The 20806-nt window shown below is 43.9% G+C and overlaps 1 protein-coding gene across 1 annotated transcript in view; it reads right to left on the minus strand.

Annotated features, from left to right (window-relative positions):
- The window catches only part of ADCY7 (adenylate cyclase 7), an 88614-nt gene that overhangs the window by 45102 nt on the left and 22706 nt on the right, over positions 1-20806 (minus strand). Inside the window, exons 2-3 of the mRNA XM_069738491.1 lie at positions 17594-18051; positions 4909-5106 (exon numbers count right to left, since the gene is read on the minus strand). Of these exons, the coding sequence (XP_069594592.1) occupies positions 4909-5106; positions 17594-17767 (372 nt within the window). The 5' untranslated portion in view covers positions 17768-18051. The remainder of the gene's footprint in view (positions 1-4908; positions 5107-17593; positions 18052-20806) is intronic.

The raw sequence follows: 20806 nt of genomic DNA on the forward strand, positions 1-20806 counted from the left end.
TGATAAAAATCATATTTGCTGTTGGTCATCATTAAATACGTATTGATGTTTGGCATTTACAGGCTTTTTGTTTCCTGCACACTCAACTGGTCTGTGGTCATAAATCAGCTGAGCTCTGAAAAAGAGACCAATAAAAGAGTATTAAACTCCTTGACGGACCATCAAGCTGACTGACAGATTCTCAGTTAGCTCATTCTGCAGCCAGCAATAGACAGAACACGGAGGTTATAAACGGCAACATTTTTTAATGAAAATCAATTACAAAAATTAATTTTAGTCCAGACACATACATTTAAAAGAGAAAACAGAAACGTCCCTAAAGGTGGCCGGCTAGGTCTTGGTCATTATCCAATAAGCAGTTTGCTCTATAAATGTGACTTATAATCATATTGTTAAAGACTTTGTGGATTTGGAATTCGTCCATTTTGTTCCAATGTGAACAAGTGCCCACTGATTATTCCCCAAGTTCCCCAGGACAGGGAATGATGCCAGCAGCTTGTTATTCTGATACCTATTAAATATTTATCGAGTCTGCGGGGAACAAGACTTTCTGGCAAGGGATACAATCCAGTGCGGAGCCTGTCTGAAACTGAACAAAGGTCTGATCTGGCCAGCCAAAAATCCATTTAGAAAGAAAGCGTCCAATTCCCCTGATCACAATGCAGCCGATTGATTTCCCCTTTACTATAAATCAGGTATGTGTAAATAATCTGCGCTGCACATACGTGAGGCCAATGCTCCATTTGTTTTTTTTGCTAGACTGGGTATTGGAATTGGTCCAGGCTGACATGTATTGGTCATATCAGTAAGCAGAAGTTTGGGTATTTTTAAGCTTGTTCCCTCTTCTGCACCATTTGCACAGAAGGGAAGCTAGGCCGGGCCACGAGCACTAGCATATCAGACCTGCGACATAAGCTTTCCGAACCACATAACATGGCAGGATCAGAAGTGAAGCTGCCCAATCTATGGGCCGCATGCTACAGAGCTTCCATCCATGGGCTGCATGCTACAGACCTTCCATCTATGGGCCGCATCCTACAGACCTTCCATCTATGGGCCACATGCTACAGACCTTCCATCTATGGGCCGCATCCTACAGACCTTCCATCTATGGGCCGCATGCTACAGACCTTCCATCTATGGGCCGCATGCTACAGAGCTTCCATCCATGGGCCGCATGCTACAGACCTTCCATCCATGGGCCGCATGCTACAGACCTTCCATCTATGGGCCGCATGCTACAGACCTTCCATCTATGGGCCGCATGCTACAGACCTTCCATCTATGGGCCGCATGTTACAGACCTTCCATCTATGGGCCGCATGCTACAGACCTTCCATCTATGGGCCGCATGTTACAGACCTTCCATCTATGGGCCGCATGTTACAGACCTTCCATCCATGGGCCACATGCTACAGACCTTCCATCCATGGGCCGCATGCTACAGACCTTCCATCCATGGGCCGCATGCTACAGACCTTCCATCCATGGGCCGCATGCTACAGACCTTCCATCCATGGGCAGCATGCTACAGACCTTCCATCCATGGGCCGCATGTAACAGACCTTCCATCCATGGGCCGCATGCTACAGACCTTCCATCTATGGGCCGCATGTTACAGACCTTCCATCTATGGGCCGCATGTTACAGACCTTCAATCTATGGGCCGCATGTTACAGACCTTCCATCCATGGGCCGCATGCTACAGACCTTCCATCCATGGGCAGCATGTTACAGACCTTCCATCTATGGGCCGCATGTAACAGACCTTCCATCTATGGGCCGCATGTTACAGACCTTCAATCTATGGGCCGCATGTTACAGACCTTCCATCTATGGGCCGCATGTTACAGACCTTCAATCTATGGGCCGCATGTTACAGACCTTCAATCTATGGGCCGCATGTTACAGACCTTCAATCTATGGGCTGCATGTAACAGACCTTCCATCTATGGGCCGCATGTTACAGACCTTCCATCTATGGGCCGCATGTTACAGACCTTCCATCTATGGGCTGCATGTAACAGACCTTCCATCTATGGGCCGCATGTTACAGACCTTCCATCTATGGGCCGCATGTTAAAGACCTTCAATCTATGGGCCGCATGTTACAGACCTTCAATCTATGGGCCGCATGTAACAGACCTTCAATCTATGGGCCGCATGTAACAGACCTTCCATCTATGGGCCGCATGTTACAGACCTTCCATCTATGGGCCGCATGTTACAGACCTTCAATCTATGGGCCGCATGTTACAGACCTTCAATCTATGGGCCGCATGTTACAGACCTTCAATCTATGGGCCGCATGTTACAGACCTTCCATCTATGGGCCGCATGTTACAGACCTTCAATCTATGGGCCGCATGTTACAGACCTTCAATCTATGGGCTGCATGTTACAGACCTTCCATCTATGGGCCGCATGTTACAGACCTTCAATCTATGGGCCGCATGTTACAGACCTTCCATCTATGGGCCGCATGTTACAGACCTTCCATCTATGGGCCGCATGTTACAGACCTTCAATCTATGGGCCGCATGTAACAGACCTTCCATCTATGGGCCGCATGTTACAGACCTTCAATCTATGGGCCGCATGTAACAGACCTTCCATCTATGGGCCGCATGTTACAGACCTTCAATCTATGGGCCGCATGTTACAGACCTTCCATCTATGGGCCGCATGTTACAGACCTTCAATCTATGGGCCGCATGTTACAGACCTTCCATCTATGGGCCGCATGCTACAGACCTTCCATCTATGGGCCGCATGTTACAGACCTTCCATTGTTATAGACCGCATACAGATTGCGAAAGTTAGCCACATCTTCTTACCTCTGGTAAAATACAGTAATTCTTAAGCTTGCTTCAAAATCATTGTTCTCAGAAGCCCGTCATCCTGTGTAAACACTAATGTGCTGTCGAGAACTATGACAGCCTATGCATCTTAAATAATTACAGACTGTTCAGCGCACGCAAGAAGCGCAGTCTGCCTGTGTAAACAAGGTTCTGACCATGATTGTCAATTGCCGCGCATCGACTAAGGTAAAGGGACCCTTAGATACTAGCTGTGGTGAATCTGCTGCATTTAACAGTTCAAGCAAAGTGGACGTGATTTCATGAAAACTCATGCAGACGGTGGGTTTAAAGACACCAGCGAACCCTGTATTTTTGGTGCACTTTTTTTTCCTACAGTCTGTAAAACATGCTGCAACAAATGTGCCCCTGAATGCATAAAAAAATGGGAGACTGCAAAAAAAAAAAAAAGCAATAATGAGAGCAATAATGCCATCATATATTTTGGTGCAGACACCAGCGGAATATAATTCAGCGTTTTTGGGATCATGGCCTGATACCGTGCAATATCTGGATCAGATCACTGTGATTCCTATTGAAGCGGAATGACAATTTTTGAGAAAACAAAGGCACGGTGCAGCCCCATTGTGTGGCGACCACGTTTAGTGGGGGGGGCATATGCTGGTGGCAGAGGAAAACTTGTGTGCTAATTGTGTTTATATTTAGACTTTTGCGTTCCTTTGGTTACAGACTACAAACAAACCCCGTGTAGTCGGCCCTGCATTCGGGTGATCCTTTCATACCCCATTTTCACAATCCGCTGCATTTCTGCAGAGAATACTCGCAGATAAAACACAACATGATCTTTGCTCCACACGGAAATCATCCGGATAGGATTTGTAAATGTTGAAACCTGATGCAAATCTGCTACTCGCCAATCCCCCCTTCAGATGCAGGAGTCACAATAACTTGCTTTTGACGGTATACATTCCTTTACGAGTAGATTTTAAGGTATTCTCTGCAGGGAGCTTTGTGAGTAAAGGTTATCTGCCATTCTGCTTCTTGCACACTAGGTCCCTTTGTATATGTGGATGCAGCTGCACCGTCCTCGCGCTCGGACCGGACACCTGAGCGCTTCATCTCCCTCCTTGCTGACAACTCCTCTTTGTTTTCGAGCAGAGCGGTACAGAGACATCACAGTGCACCCGAGTCGCATTTTCTCCTCTCCCACTTCTGGCATTTCCTTTAAAACTACATCAATATTGCATTATATAAACAGGTTACTTCCAAGAAACAGGAAAAAAAAAGCTAATTTAATGGTAAAATAATAAATAAATTCTTATTATATTAGCATACTATTTCACTTCCCATGCTGGTAAGTATAGTACGACCATAGCGCGCTACTGACAACCCTTATTAGAGCATTATGAGTTAAAGTGTTATTTCAGTCTCCATAGATTATCACAAGATCTGGATTCCGCCATTGGGACCCCCAATGATTGCCAAAACAGGGCGACCATGATGTACCTAGGTTCTCTTTTGGCGGGAAGTCTTCGGAGAGCAGGAGGCAAATCAAGAGGCCGGTTGTGCGGGCACCCTGCCGCAACATTATACATCTAGGGCGCTGGAAAAGAGTTGGGCACAGCGCTGATACTCAAGGTTTGGCATCCATAGTGCCAAGACATAGGAATCCTCAGCAGGACAAATGTGTGACCTTACACTCTTCTACTCCTCCTGGTTACGGTCTTGCTACCATGTGGGGGACAGGAGATATAAGCGGCGGGTGGTTCTCTGCGGAGGAATCCACACCTATTACATCATTTTTAACAAATTTAGTGGTATGATGAAGACTGGGAAGCTCCATTAATGTATAGCCTCTCATACAGGACATTCATTATTGCGGAGGCATGGCTGAGGGATTAGATCTCATCAGCAGGACACTATACGAAGAGCTGAATTTTTCAAACGGTCCTTTGATCAAAAAAAAAAAAATCTCCAAAAACTATAGCACCCCTTTAATGATCTGGAAATCTCAATGATTAGCTAGAAAATCTAACTTCTATTTTCATAGTGATCCAGGAAGGATCCGCAGTGAATACATCGGCATTACCTGGTCCCATGTTTGGACATTGCTTGGATCATAAATTAATACATATCCGATAGACAGGAGGCAGGCGTAGATCACCAGGGAAAACACTTGCAGCCACTTTCGTCCAAATGATTCTGTGTAAACCAAAACGTAGAGAGCGCAGAATATCACCAAGGCCACGAATACTGCGATTATGAAGACGAGATGTTTAGTGGGATTCTGGGGAGAAAAAAAGAAAAAAGAAAAGATGGTGTCAGGATAATCCAACAAATGTCAGCTTTCGCAAGAGTAGCTTTTAGAAACATTCAGCAATTGCTCAAAACATTTACTGTGACCCCACAGCCATTGTACGCTGTAGACGGCGTCCTCACCATAAAGACGTGCTCCGCTGTCAGGGATTATTCATGTCGGGAAAAAATGACTTGATTTTCAACAGTGCTTTTCTTCAGATTTTCATTCGTTTTTAGGCAATTTCATCAGTAATTTTTTATGCACAAAAAACTATATAAACTACAAAACATTTCAATGTTATTCATGGATAGCGCTGATGCCATCCATGTGCTGTCCATGATTTTTGCAGATCCATAAGTATGGGGAATTTTGATCCATGAGTCCGATCAGGTCTCCGTGATTTTTTTTTTTTTTTGCAGATACATGGTCTGCAAAAATACATGGACACGTGAAGAGCTACAGAGAATAATAATGGTTACGTATTCTATTCATGAAAATCACTGATCGAACATGTACATGAAAAATGGATAGACCGGATATCAGAAATCCATGTATCATGCTTTAGTATAGACCGGACTGTTTGCGGGTCTCCTGGCTCCTATATACCTATACGCTGGTTGGGCTCGGGTCAGGAGATAAGCGGCAACTCACAGTCCATACGAAGACAATGATACATGGACGTCTAAACTTACAAGTTTCTTTTCAAGTACAAAACTAGTGCAAATAGCAATATTGTGTGACATCTAAGTAGTGGTCCATTTCAGTTCTTTCATAAAGGCTGTATTATAAAGATACAGATAATGATTGTTTCATGCCCGACAAAGATCAATCATTCTCTCACAATGTCTTTGTGCCAAATAAGTCTGTTGAAAACTGTTATTGGTTATGGGCCCCTGACAACCTAGGTAAGACACAGAATAAACGTAGAAGGTACTGGACATGGAGACCTCATATGCCCCAGAAAAATAGGCATACATTTAGCCAGTAAAAGAAGTGTTGTATGTTCCCAGTCTAGAAGGACTGCTATCTATAAAGAGCATGACAGCGGAAGCACTCACGGATTTCTAAGGTGATGTGTGCCATCCTAAAAGGAAAGAGGGTGATCCCTAATGTCAAACATTTACAGTAAATTATCTTCATATAGCTAAGGAACAGGTACTACACAGCATACATGGACAAAATGACGGCATCCACACATGGAATGGACGCCTGAGTCACAAACATCCAAAAGAATTAAAGAAGTGAAAAAAAATGTATCTTGATAAATCTTACGGTATCCACTTGCCTAAATACTGAAAAATGTGACTCCTGACTTCTAAGTTCAAGGCTACCAAGGCACCACTACCTAACAGAGTCAGACCAGGGCTTCACAACTGCTTGACCTAATACACAGTCATGTGTGTGGCTTAATTAAACCGCCTACACCTGGAGGAAACTGGTATACACTGATCTTTATGGAAGGCTTTTCAACACACACAGTCATGTACAGAATGAAAAACAAAACAAGTTTTAGATAAACTAAAAGACTATGCAATAAAGACCAGCAACACATTTCCACAAATATCCCTCATATTTGAAATTTATAAAGGAGGTGAAATGACAGGACACCAAATAGAAGACTAAGAACATAAAATAAGCATCAAAAGTCACTCCCATACACACAAGAGCAAAACGGAGCAGCTGAAAAGTAAGAACAGAACCTTACCTGAAATGATCAGATGAATGATGTCGGATTCTGGCCTACTACTGAAAAATATTGAGCTGAAGTGAAGACGCAATGAGGGCAACTGATTTATAAGATCAGCAGAAAAAAAACTATATGACCTGTGGCATGGTGAGAAGCCAAGAGGAAAACACTAGTGTTTTGGTCACTGAGCATTTGTCTATATTCCTGAAGAAAAAAACACACCAAACGCAAAAAGAGAGTGGTGGAAGGAATCGTCGTCAGATACTAACAAGTGTAAATAATACAAAATCCTAAAAGCCCCAAAGCAGAGCTACTATTAGCAATAACTTTATATTTCCTGGAAAATCACAACAAAATCTTTCAAAAGTAAACCGAATAGGAAACCAACAACGGACATACTGCTTCTGAACAAATGGCTGAAGTCAGTGCAAGCCCAAGTGAAGTGAGCCGATACAACCTAACCCAAATACAGAACTAAAGTATTCAACAAGAGAAAACCGCGGCAAACCACCTGTGCGCCTCTCACACCACAGGCACAGTCAACGTATATGTACTTGAGTCACCCCGCTAGGGCAGGGAGGTACTCGGTACCAGGTCCTGCGGTTCACAGGGGGATGTCACGGTGGCTGCGACCCGGTCTGTGGCCCAGGGCGCCCATATAAAAGGGGAGAGGTCTTTAAAGGGATAAGGTTTATGTTCATGACGCCACCTGTGGTATTTGGTTAGGGTGACCGACGCTGCTTTAAGGGGTCCGCTGGGGTGATGTTATGGCAGCTAGATGGTATACCTTCCCACAGGTGAAGTATATCCCAGGGCTTCCCAATATGTAGATGGTGAATGGTGCAGTGAAGAACGAGGACACAAGGTTGCAGTCGCTTTATCTTTACTGAAGACTTCAGCATCCACAGTCCAGAGCACCAGATCACAGGGCAGGCAGGGTCCGGCTGGTTTGAAGGCAAGTCCAGAGTTCCCTTGTCCAGGTGGAGAATAAAAGCCTTCCTTTGCGCTGTAGTCCCTTACTGTCTATGGCTTCACATAAGGTCCTCACAGATGTTATCTCTCTCTCTGTCCCCCGGATAGGACAAAACCCGTATGACTGATGACTTGAGCCTGTTTAAAGGATCTCTTAGATCACCCGGCTCTATAGGTATCACCGTGCCTCCTGGGTGTAGGTGCGGACAGGTAACCTGCAATTAGCTGTCCTGCTGGTCTTTGATGTAAGGCGTAGAGGTCTTTACTCCCTCGGTGTTCCGGCTACCAGCGTTCTGCGCCTCAGAAGGAGGCAGCCTGCTCGGGGCTGGTCCCATACTGGTAAACTCTCCTGTGCTTCCTCTCTTGCACACTCGCTGCAAACAATTCGGCCTTATAATGTCTCTTTCTGGGAGCTGCAGCTCTGTGGGCATGCACAGCTCCGTGGACCCTCTGTCCTCCTCAGACGGATGTCTGGAACTAACTGAGCTGAGCTCAGCCAGCAACTAACTTCTGTCTGGAACTGACTAACTTTCCCTACAGACTACCAGTTATATATATATATATATGGAGAGTGACCTAGTAAATAGAAGCAGAAGCTCCCCCTGGTGGTCTGGAGAGTGAAGTGTTGCTTGTTTGTGGTACATGGATGCAGTTATCCTTCCTTGCCTCCAAACATAGCATCACTCTTCCCTGGAGGAAAGCAATACCACTGTGACGACCAGGACGCCACATACTCACATCATGGGAGAAATAATTCTGCCCTCACAAGGGGAAGCCACTATATAGTTAAAGGCTACAAAGGAAGAAATAAAATCTGTACAACCGCACTTTGCAGACAGAGCAGTCTGACATAGATGTACCTGCTTATCACTTGTACTAGGCAGTGCAGACTAAGCCCTAAAGCGACCTGTCAGGCACAAGCCACTTATTCCTATAAATCTAGTCTTTTAATACTCAGTGTATTTTATGTCTGCAAAATCCAGATGGTAAATCCGCTGCATTTCCAAATTTTGTGAACATATCCTAAAGACATTGTAACGTAAGAACATAACACACAATTTTGAGGGCACACTTTGAATTAACAGGACGAAAATAGGGCGAGTCTACATATATTATTCACCCCATAGAAGTCACCCACCTACAACATGCTAATATACTGGCTATTACAGAAGGTAATAACACCCATGTATAGGTGTAGTGACGCAGGTCAGATAGCAATGTATGTATGTATGATGCTAAATGTAATATACACAAGGAGCTCACAATCTATGCCCCTTGCCAACCATTAGTATGCAGCGACATGTCAGAGCGTGAGCATTGTTAGCAGCTCCTGTGACCGGAGGATCTAGGCCATGTGAGCGCCCTGCCCTTCACCGGAGCCTTACAACCGCAGGGTTGCCAAAACACAATTACGGGTGCTACAAAACTGCAATTAAAGCTTTACATGCTGCATAAACTCATAGACGAGCTCAATAATGCTTGGTATGAGGAGGAACATTTAAAGACCATGTCATGTTTCACTAAAATCTCTTTGTATAATTCAGAATTTATTGTTTACAATAAATATAAATCAGTTTCTCGGCAACACTGAGCGGCAATGTGTTGTTGGGGTGTGAGCAGTCTGTCTGTAAAGGGGGTCTCTGCCAATAGAAAGGGTCACTATAAATAAATGATGACTTTAAATAGGAAATTACACTTGTTTAGTCATAACTGGAGTACTATAGTGACGGGACCAGTGCCTGTGAGCATGTGCAGCGGGAAGATCACCCAGACATACCCTATACCACGTACAAGCCACGTGGGTCACAGCAGCAGAGCTTCCCGCTGCACATGCTCACAGCACCGGTCCTATCATTCTAGTACTGGTGATTGCCTAGGTAGACTATGACTAGTACTATAATGATGGGACCAGTGCCTGTGAGCATGTGCAGCGGGAAGATCACCCGGACATACCCTATACCACGTACGAGCCACGTGGGTCACAGCAGCAGAGCTTCCCGCTGCACTTGCTCACAGCACCGGTCCTATCATTCTAGTACTGGTGATTGCCTAGGTAGACTATGACTAGTACTATAATGATGGGACCAGTGCCTGTGAGCATGTGCAGCGGGAAGATCACCCGGACATACCCTATACCACGTACAAGCCACGTGGGTCACAGCAGCAGAGCTTCCCGCTGCACATGCTCACAGCACCGGTCCTATCATTCTAGTACTGGTGATTGCCTAGGTTGACTATGACTAGTACTATAATGATGGGACCAGTGCCTGTGAGCATGTGCAGCGGGAAGATCACCCAGACATACCCTATACCACGTACAAGCCACGTGGGTCACAGCAGCAGAGCTTCCCGCTGCACATGCTCACAGGCACCGGTCCTATCATTCTAGCACTGGTGATTGCCTAGGTTGACTATGACTAGTACTATAATGATGGGACCGGTGCCTGTGAGCATGTGCAGCAGGAAGATCACCCGGACATACCCTATACCACGTACAAGCCACGTGGGTCACAGCAGCAGAGCTTCCCGCTGCACATGCTCACAGGCACCGGTCCCATCATTATAGTACTAGTCATAGTCAACCTAGGCAATCACCAGTACTAGAATGATAGGACCGGTGCTGTGAGCATGTGCAGCGGGAAGCTCTGCTGCTGTGACCCACGTGGCTTGTACGTGGTATAGGGTATGTCCGGGTGATCTTCCTGCTGCACATGCTCACAGGCACCGGTCCCATCATTATAGTACTAGTCATAGTCAACCTAGGCAATCACCAGTACTAGAATGATAGGACCGGTGCTGTGAGCAAGTGCAGCGGGAAGCTCTGCTGCTGTGACCCACGTGGCTTGTACGTGGTATAGGGTATGTCCGGGTGATCTTCCCGCTGCACATGCTCACAGGCACCGGTCCCATCATTGACCCGGACATGGCTTGTACGTGGTATCAGGTATGTCCGGGTCACAGCAGCCGAACTTCCCGCTGCACATGCTCACAGCACCGGTCCGATCATTATAGTACTAGTAATCATCTACCTAGGCAATTACCTCCCTATACTAAACAAATGCAATTTGCCAATTAATGGCATCTAGGAATGTATTTATAATGACATTTTCTTTTTCTTTATTCCCACGGCTGGGGATATAAAGCTATTTTGCTACTGGTGTTGGTTGGCTAAAGGCGCAGTGTGTTGATGCTACACTGCAACATACCGACCATAAATGTGTTTGTATTTTGATCGGTTTCTGCAACTGAATTACGCAAAGGAACAAGAAATCTAAGTCCCAGGGAGCTTGAGCTTTGCAAAATGACTACATTCGTTTTCATTATGTTGCAACCTTTGGCCATATGAAATGTGTCATGACAAAAGTCGCCAAGTGACCCCTGCCTAAAGAACCTACCATCATAATTCCCTGATCTCCAGTGATCTCCAATTGTGCTGGAATTAGTGACGTCTCAACCATTCAGTCAGTGACAGAAGCACGGGATATCATCACTTCTACTCCTGCTGGAGACCACCAGAGGGATGGGGATTGTAATTGTAATTAACTTAAAAAAGAATACTTCTACATTTATTTTATCTACTATATACGGTAATTGTCTAAGGGTCACTTCCGCCTGTCTGTCTGTCACGGATATTCATTGGTCGCGGCCTCTGTCTGTCATGGAAATCCAAGTCGCTGATTGGTTGTGGCAAAACGCCCATGATCATTGCCACGACCAATCAGCGACGGCCATAGTCTGGCAGCGAAATGGCCGCTGCTTTACTGCCCTGCAGTCAGCGGTGAGCGCTCACACAGGGTTAATGCCAGAGTTAACGGACCGCGGTGTAACGCACTCCATTACCGCAGCTATTAACCCTGTGTGACCAACTTTTTACTATTGATGCAGCATATCCAGCATCAATAGTAAAACGATCTAATGTTACTAATAGTAATAATAATAAAAAAAAGGTTATTCTCACCCTCCGAAGTCGCCTGCTGTCCTCGGCAGTGCAAGCGGCAGGTTCCGGTGCCAAGGATGCACTGCAAGAAGGACCTTCCATGACATCACGTTCATGTGACCGCGACGTCATCACAGGTCCTGCGCTCACACCAACCCTGGGACTGGAAGCTGTCGCGTGCACCGCACTCAGGCGACAGGACTACAAGGGGCTCGCGGAAGGTGAGTATATGTTTATTTTTATTTTAAGTCTTTTTTAACCACGCATATAGTGCCCACATTGCTATATACTACGTGGGCTGTGTTACATTCTGCGTGGGCTCTGTTATATACTACATCTCTGTGCTATATACGATGTAGCTGGCCAATATACAACGTGACTGTCCAATATACAACTTGACTGTGCAATATACTACGTGCTCTGTGCTATATACTACGTGGCTGTGCAATACACTACGTGGCTGTGCAATATACTACGTGGCTGTGCAATATACTACGTGGCTGTGCAATATACTACGTGCTCTGTGCTATATACTACATAGCTGTGCAATATACTATGTGGCTGTGTCGGTTCTGTTATACACTACGTCGACTGTGCAATATACTACGTGGCTCTGTTATATACTACGTGGCAGTGCAATATACTACGATATACGACGTGGCTATGTTATATACTACGTGGCTCTGCTATATACTACGTGGCTGACCACTATACTACGTGCCTGTGCAATACACTAAGTAGCTGTGCAATACACTACGTGGCTATGTTATATACTACGTGGCTGTGTTATATACTACGTAGCTCTGCTATATAGTACGTACGCTGTGTTACATACTACATAGCTCTGTTATATACTACGTCGGTAGTACGTAGCCTGTGCTGTATACTACCTACATATTCTAGAATACCCGATACGTTAGAATCGGGTCACCATCTAGTATCTTATAATACCGTAATAACTTTTATTTATCCGAGTGTAGAAGAAGGTTTTACATCGTATAATAAATACAATTAATTTCATTTCCTGAATGCTGGGGGTCCGACCGCTGTGCCCGGCTGGTGTTTGGCACTCCCATAAGAATGAATAGAGCGTCAGTGCGCATGATCGACCACCGCTTCATCCGTCGGAGCCTCCATTCTTGTAATCTGTGAAGATCCCAGTGGTCGGACCCCCAGTGATAAGGAAGTTGTCAGCTAGCCCATGGATATTGGATAACTTCTCAACTAGAAAATACCCTTTTAAAACCAACTCATTGTAAGGTGTCAATCACTTTAATGAGATCTTTTGAAGAATCGTTTCTCTGCATCATAAAAAGTATGACTCATGGTCTTGTCAATGTACTAGTGTACACCGAGTGTTTATTAGCACTCTTGTGTGCCAGAATTCTAAATCCGCTCTTTTATAAAAGGATTTCCACATTTTTTTGTAAACACATGAAAGTGGGAAAAAAAAAAGGAGAAACGCTCATAAGTATGACTGTTGTAACTAAAATTACAGGTAAGGTCAGTAGTACTCCATTTTTTTTCTTTTACGCAATGGTCATTTATTTGCAAAAATTATCAAATTTTGACTTTAACGGTGCATTCTCAAGTTCTCTCATGAGCAGTACAGTATCCTTACAGTCTCCTTACCTCTTGGTTTCTGACAGGGCGGGCTCAGTGCTTGAGTGACAGATCTGGTGAGTAGCACAGCTGTAGTATTAGGGCACATTCACGCGTTCAGTATTTGGACAGTATTTCCAGGCCAAAATCAGGAGTGGAACAATCAGAGGAAAATTATAATAAAAACACATCACCACTTCTGTATTTTTCATCCACTCCTGGTTTTGGCTTACAAACACCGATGTAAAATACCGACCAAATAATGCTAGTGTGAACGTGGCCTTTATTAGAACTATAAATCCCAGCACAAGTCCTGCTGTAGCACGTTCACCTATCAGTGATTTGTCTACATTACTATCATTATGTTTACACAGAGGTAACAAGGCAATTTACCAAGCACATAGCTGGGACATCAAGATTAGGAGACCTGCAGGCCAAGCTCCATGGAAACCAGCTGTACACCATGAAAGATAAAAGCTCTCATTGCAGGAGAAAAACAGTAGATAGAAAAAGAAACTTGCTTATTTTATCATGTCTATCTAGATAAAGCGATTTAAGAACTTGATAAAACCCATTTTAATGATTAAAACAAAGCAATGTATGATGTCAAACAACAACATAATACTGAATCACAGGGGAAGTATGCATATGAAAACAGTAGTTAGTTCGGATTTACTAGGCTCTGTTCACAGCTCAGTCATGATATCTGTTCATCACCAACAACACCGTGCCGCCTCACAATCAGCTGTTACTTCTGGGAATACCGCTGTGTAATTATTTCTAGGTTTAACTTTACACATACAGGTGATCTAGGAGAAGTGTGTAATTAGTACTTACAACTCGTGTCTGAACTGCCCAGTTTGGCAGCGTTTCAGTAATCGCACAGTAGTAGTGATAATTTGGTGCAATAATTTTGAGGAACGAGACCAGACACTCACTATAAAAGTGACCGCACCCAAATTAAAAGAAAAGCTTCACTTCTATCAAAGAAAGACCTCTGGGGTCATATTAAATGCTTTCCTAAGAGCCAGAAATGTCACATTTGTACTTTTGCTCTCATTCATGCACATCACATATAATTATGTGTAAGGTTTTTTTTTTTTTTTTTTTTTTTTTTTTTAGGGTTATGCTTGGTATTAAAACCACTGATAAAATTATAAAAATGACACTATGAACTAAAAATCTCGATGTGACCGTAGTTAAAGGTGTTGTCCACCACCTCGATATATTGGGGCAGAATCGGTCACCTAACCTTACTACTTTACAGAGGGTAATTATAGTTATCCCACCACTATATATATATTGCTGTATCTTACTGTATGGCAGTAATAATGGTCCTTGCACAGTGCTACTTATTCAGTAATAGCATTGCGGTATTACTTAGTCACCTGGCCGTGGTAATGGTGGAGCTCATGATGTGGCGGTATTAATTGGGCCTTGTATAGTAGCATTATTGGCAGTATTGATCTTTGTATTTCTTCAGTAACACAATGAAGGTAATAGTTACCACTTGTACAGTAGTAATGGCATACAATGGCGTTATACCTATGTGATTGCCCCCTGAAGACGCCAGTGATCAGCGCTGCAGTTCTCTACACACCACCGTCTGCACGGATTAAGGGCACTGTTGTTGGTACAGCACGCAATGCCGGCGTCAGAAGCGGGCCGTCATGTGACTGCAGGTATGCGGTTTGTACACTTCCGGCCATGTCCGGCCTCGCCCAATACACTTGCATTAAGAGAGGCCGTGCCCAGCTAGTCTGCAGCTGCCCGCATGTATGCAAATCACATACTTACGGGCACGCAGCAGATACCGGAAAATCCTCACAGCATGTAGTGTGCGCACACCTCTACAGTCAGACAGGGTACAAGTCTGCAGTCACTAAGGCTATGTTCACACGTCGCGTTTTTTTCCTGTGTTTTTCTCTGCTCTCTTGGCAGTAAAGAAGCAACGTCAAAAAAAGCAGGTTTGGCCGAGTGTTTGCCGTGTTTTTTTGTGGCATTTTTGTTGTGCATGATGATAAAGTTTAGTGCACAAAAAAAATAAACCGATTCAACTTCATCAGGTTTTGACAGCAAAAACGCAGCAAAGCCTGATGCCTGCGTTTTTCTTCAGCGTTTTTTTTTTTTGCACCACCCACTGCTTTCAATGAGTGAAAAACGATGAAAAACGCTGAAAGGAGTGGCATGCTCCATTTTGCAAAAAAAAACAAAAAAAAACAGCTCTTTCACAAAACAGTGACGGGAAAAAAAAAACAAGGTGTGTGAATGAGATTTCTGAAATCTCAGACTTTGCTGGTACTGTGAAATATTCTCAGACTTTGCTGGTACTGTGAAATATTCTCAGACTTTGCTGGTACTGTGAAATATTCTCAGACTTTGCTGGTACTGTGAAATATTCTCAGACTTTGCTGGTACTGTGAAATATTCTCAGACTTTGCTGGTACTGTGAAATATTCTCAGACTTTGCTGGTACTGTGAAATATTCTCAGACTTTGCTGGTACTGTGAAATATTGCTGAAAATTTGTATAAAAAAACTGCTGCAAAAAAGGCAATGTGAGGCCACCTGCACTTTTAAGAACAACTATTTACAAAAAGAAAAAGACCATATATACAGTGCGACTTTTTTTTTGGAGCTGCTGTAAACTCCAAACCAAAAATGGTGAATGTGACCTGATTGTTATAGCTCCACACAATGGATGGAGTCTGCACTTAGACTACACGGTTGAGGCCATTAAATGACGGCTACATAAAAGCCAATCAGCAGTCAGTAAACAGCTTGTGTAGACTGGATGACTGCACGTTATGTGCACAGAACGATTGTTTTAACCATTATCCTGCGCACATACGAGTGTCATTGTCCTTGGAAGCACATCTCCTGTTAATATAGGACAATTCTTGGGAGCAAGGAACGCTTATATCCTGATAAATCAGCCAGTGTTAACAGGCTGCCAATCAGCAGAAAAATGAGGAAAAACACCCGCTCGTCAGGTAAAAGTCAATTTTAAGCTTGCTTAAAAAATCATCCTCCTCGGCAGCACATCGTCCTGTGTAAACAGGACCTGCATTGTCGAGAACAATTATATCCTAAGTGCACAATGTGGTCGATCTGTGCACATCGGAAACATGGATGACCGGACCATTAAACAATCACGGTTCGGCCAGTCTGAACGAGCCATTATGGTGAAAATTTATGAAAGATTAATCACGAACAAGTGTTCTTAGGGACGCTCGTTTCACAATAATTTGCCAGTGTAAACAGGCTGCCAAACATCTGATGAAGCAAAACACTCGCACATTGGCTAAAATGATCTTTTATGGAGCGGCAAAAAAAGATCTTTGTTCTTGGAAGCACATCAACCTGTAGAAGCAGGACTCGTGCTGCCGAGAACCATGACAACCTTTGGGCACTGAGCGATCTATCATAGATCGTTCTATGGGCTTAGCTTACCGGGGTCTGCCTTGGTGAACAGGCTATTCAATGAGTGCAGACTAGTAAATATCCAGCATGGGTTTAGCTTTCGAAAGCCAGAAATATTTATGAAATGTACAATATCGTTTTATTTTTTCTGAATTTCGATTGCTCACATTATACAAGGGGATATCACACAAACAATAAGTGATCATACGATGATTTGTAAGCACCGGACAGTGATAGAAGATCTTGTTTGCGTTCCCTGCCCACAAGGCTCACCCCATACACAGACTAATGTTGGCTGAACCCGCTGATTTCGACGTTTCGGCCAACACTCTTGTGTATAGGGGACCAGGACAATTGATTTTTGGAGGAGTTAAGGATCCAGCATGTCTGGGAAAACAAAGGATTGTCAGTCTGAAATCAGAGAAGCTGCCACTAGAGATGTCGGACGGTGGTCCTAACATAGAGAAGAACACAGGAGGACTCGGCATAAAGCTCAGTATCGCCGTACGGTGATATTAAACTACAAGGCCGGGTGCCCATTTCATGGTCCATGTCTAGGATGCAATGCCCAGACTGTCCGCGGGTCTCCTGACCTGAATTTACAGCCTCGTATGTGGGTCTAGGAGGCTGTAAGTTCGGGTTGGTAGACCTGACGTCAGTCCAGGCAATGAGGACCGTATAGAGGACCGTGAAATTTGCCCATCTGAACCCGGCACGATGCGGAGATACATAGAAAATAACATTAGCACCTTTTTGTTTAATCAAACAATTGTATTAACTTTATGGAAACAAACTTAAGACCCCTACACGTTGCACTAAACCTAAAGTTTAAGAACTCGAAGAAAGTTTACTCACGTCGTTGGTGGTAAAGAAGAGGACGATGAGCGTGACACAAGCCGTCACCACCACAAACAGCAGGATGAGCAGCAGAGGATAGTGCTGGCTGATGCACTGGTACTTCTCATAAAGCCAATGCTCAATCATCCAGTCCTCGTTGTCCTTGATGAGATACTTCCCTTTGGATGGCATTGTAATCGAGTCCGGCTTCCTTTCTTTCCCTTTAGTTCCCAGATTTCACGGCACGACAGATAGACCCGAGCTGCTGCTCCCTCCAGGCGGCTGTGGTGTGTTTGTCTGATTCACATTGTCCGTCTGCATCCACCGTGAGAAGCGGACAGCTGGGGCAAGGTAAGAGGACCAGCTCCCGCCTCCCAAAAACATGTGCAGCTTATCGAGGGCTGTAAGCAGGCATGGCTGCGCCAGGGTGATATCCTGCCCGTCACTTGTCACACATCATCTCATGCTTCCATATTCTGTGCAGATAAAGAGAGAAATACACTGTTACAGTAAACTTTCCAATGCACAAAAATTCATATAAGAGATAATAAAAATAAAGTCACTTAAACAAAAAATAGAAGAGAACAAGAGAGTAACCTCCAGAAGTGACTGGTGCACTTACATAAAAGCCGGCTTACATGTACTGTGCACACAAAGGACATCACCGCGCTCATGACAGCTCACTGAGCCAGTCTGCAGGTGGAGATCTCAGAGGATGAGGAGAGCGGAAAGGTGGAGATTCAGGAATGAGGACATTACGGCATCACACGAGGTGAAACACATGAGTCACACACATCACACCTTGTTAGTCGCCTCTTATGATGCAATTTGTATAAATTATAATAAAAAAAAAATCCCGGCTCCTTAAAATTATTCAAGTGCTTGGGGTATCATGCTCCATTAGTCACTGCCCACTCATGTCGTTGTTACGCAACAAACCCTCAACGTAATTTTCCTGTTGCTTGTATAGTGCCAACATGTTCCACAGTGCTGTACAGTAGTGACCGGAGAGATCACAACTCCGTTCTACATTGCAGGTCAAAACCCACTGGTGACACCTACTATTGCCCCCAAAGGGTTCTGCCACCTACTATTGCCCCCAAAGGGTTCTGCCACCTACTATTGCCCCGGAAGGGTTCTGCCACCTACTATTGCCCCCGAAGGGTTCTGTCACCTACTATTGCCCCCAAAGGGTTCTGCCACCTACTATTGCCCCCAAATGGTTCTGCCACCTACTATTGCCCCCGAAGGGTTCTGCCACCTACTATTGCCCTTGAAGGGTTCTGCCACCTACTATTGCCCCCAAATGGTTCTGCCACCTACTATTGCCCCTGAAGGGTTCTGCCACCTACTATTGCCCTTGAAGGGTTCTGCCACCTACTATTGCCCCCAAATGGTTCTGCCACCTACTATTGCCCCTGAAGGGTTCTGCTAGCCACACATGTCACAGTGGAGGAAATACATCATATAACTAAATATATGACTATGGCAGCATTCCCGCACCTTCAAGGGGTTGCCCACTACTCATGCCATAGGTTTCTCACCAATACTCCCCATCCAGAGCCATTCTAGAAGGGTCGGCACTGGCTCTACCGGGGATCACATGACATTATGTCACACAATCCCTGCAGCGGATCAGCACTGGATTCACTCTCCCAGACTTAGGATGAATCACAGCAGCTTTCATCTCCTCCAGATTTATATGATTTGTCCAAAAGTGGAAAGTGTGAAGTCAGCACTGATCGGTCACAGGAATAGCGTGACATAATGTCAAGTGATCCCAGGGAGAGCCAGTGGCGACAACGCAGTCACCGCTGGAACAGCGCAGTCATCGGATGGGAGTATAAGTGTTATAGGGATTGAAAAGGGGTTGTACAAGTAGTGGATTACCCTTTTAACTAATTGATCCCATCTATTACAAACAGAAAACCCTCTTGCTCCAGATTACAGTGTTGTGCACCTTTGGGGAGAATTTATTTATTTACCTGAATAAATGTATTTGGTTTTACAAATATTGACTTTTGCAGTTGGGTTTAATTAACCAGCGGAGAGGAATTTACAAAATGACAGATACAAATTCTCCAGTGAAGCCAATGAATTCACTGACAGGTTCTCAGTTAACTCCTTCTGCAGCCAGTAATAAACAGAGCAACACAGAGGCTACTGCAGGCAAACTGTTCTTTTTTTTTTTTTTTTTTTAAAGAAAACCAATTGTAAAAATGATTTTTTTGTAATCATAAATACTTGCATTTAAATAAAAATAAATAGTCCCCAATGATAGACAACCCTCTTTAAGTTCACAAGAGCTTAAGAAAACTCATATATTTTTCATCCAGAAAAAAAAGAAAGTATTGCCATCCATATGCCTGTTTTGCATTGTATAATTTTGTAATTATTTATGTATAAAAACAAAACTATCAAATAAAAACGTCCTAATTTATTAACGGCAATGGATCCGTTATAAACAGAAGCCACAGAGATGGTAATCCCCCTACATAGTCAAGTCTCATCAAAAACAACAGATCAGATTAGCACATGTTGCAATTTTTTTCCACACAGGCTGTGCACAAAAACATTTTTACATGCAGACCAACTAAAATATTGATTTACACTGGTCCACGTGTGATCAGTTTTCCACATGGAACGAAAAAAAAAACATGGTGAGTAGCAGGAGTAGTCCTAATGATAATGACTAATGGAGAAACAATCATGGCTCGTTCACCATGGGTAAAAAAAACTATATCCACTGAAACCCCGTGCGCTCTTTAATGAAATGTAAGGGCTCCAACTGATAAAACACAAGCAGATTTAGGGTGCATTATAGTATGAGGAGTGCATTATACAATATGGAGGACTATGGGATGCATTATACTTAATGGAGCACTATGGGGAGTGCATAATACTATAGGGAGTATATGGGGAGAATATTATACTAAATGGAGGACTATGAGGAGAATATTATACTAAATGGAGGACTATAGGGAGTGCATAATACTACAGGGAGTATACAGTGAAAATATACTAAATGGAGGAGTGTATTATACTGTATTGAGGACTATGGGGCTGCATCATACTGTATTGAGGACTATGAGGGTGCATTATACTATATGGAGGCTGTATTATACTATATTGAAGACTATGAGGAATGCATTATACTATATGAAGGACTATAGGGTACATTATAGTATGAGGAGTGCATTGTACTGTATGGAGGACTATGGGACACATTAT

The sequence above is a fragment of the Ranitomeya imitator genome, chromosome 9 (genome assembly GCF_032444005.1).
Source record: "Ranitomeya imitator isolate aRanImi1 chromosome 9, aRanImi1.pri, whole genome shotgun sequence".
Classification (NCBI taxonomy): Eukaryota; Metazoa; Chordata; class Amphibia; order Anura; family Dendrobatidae; genus Ranitomeya; species Ranitomeya imitator.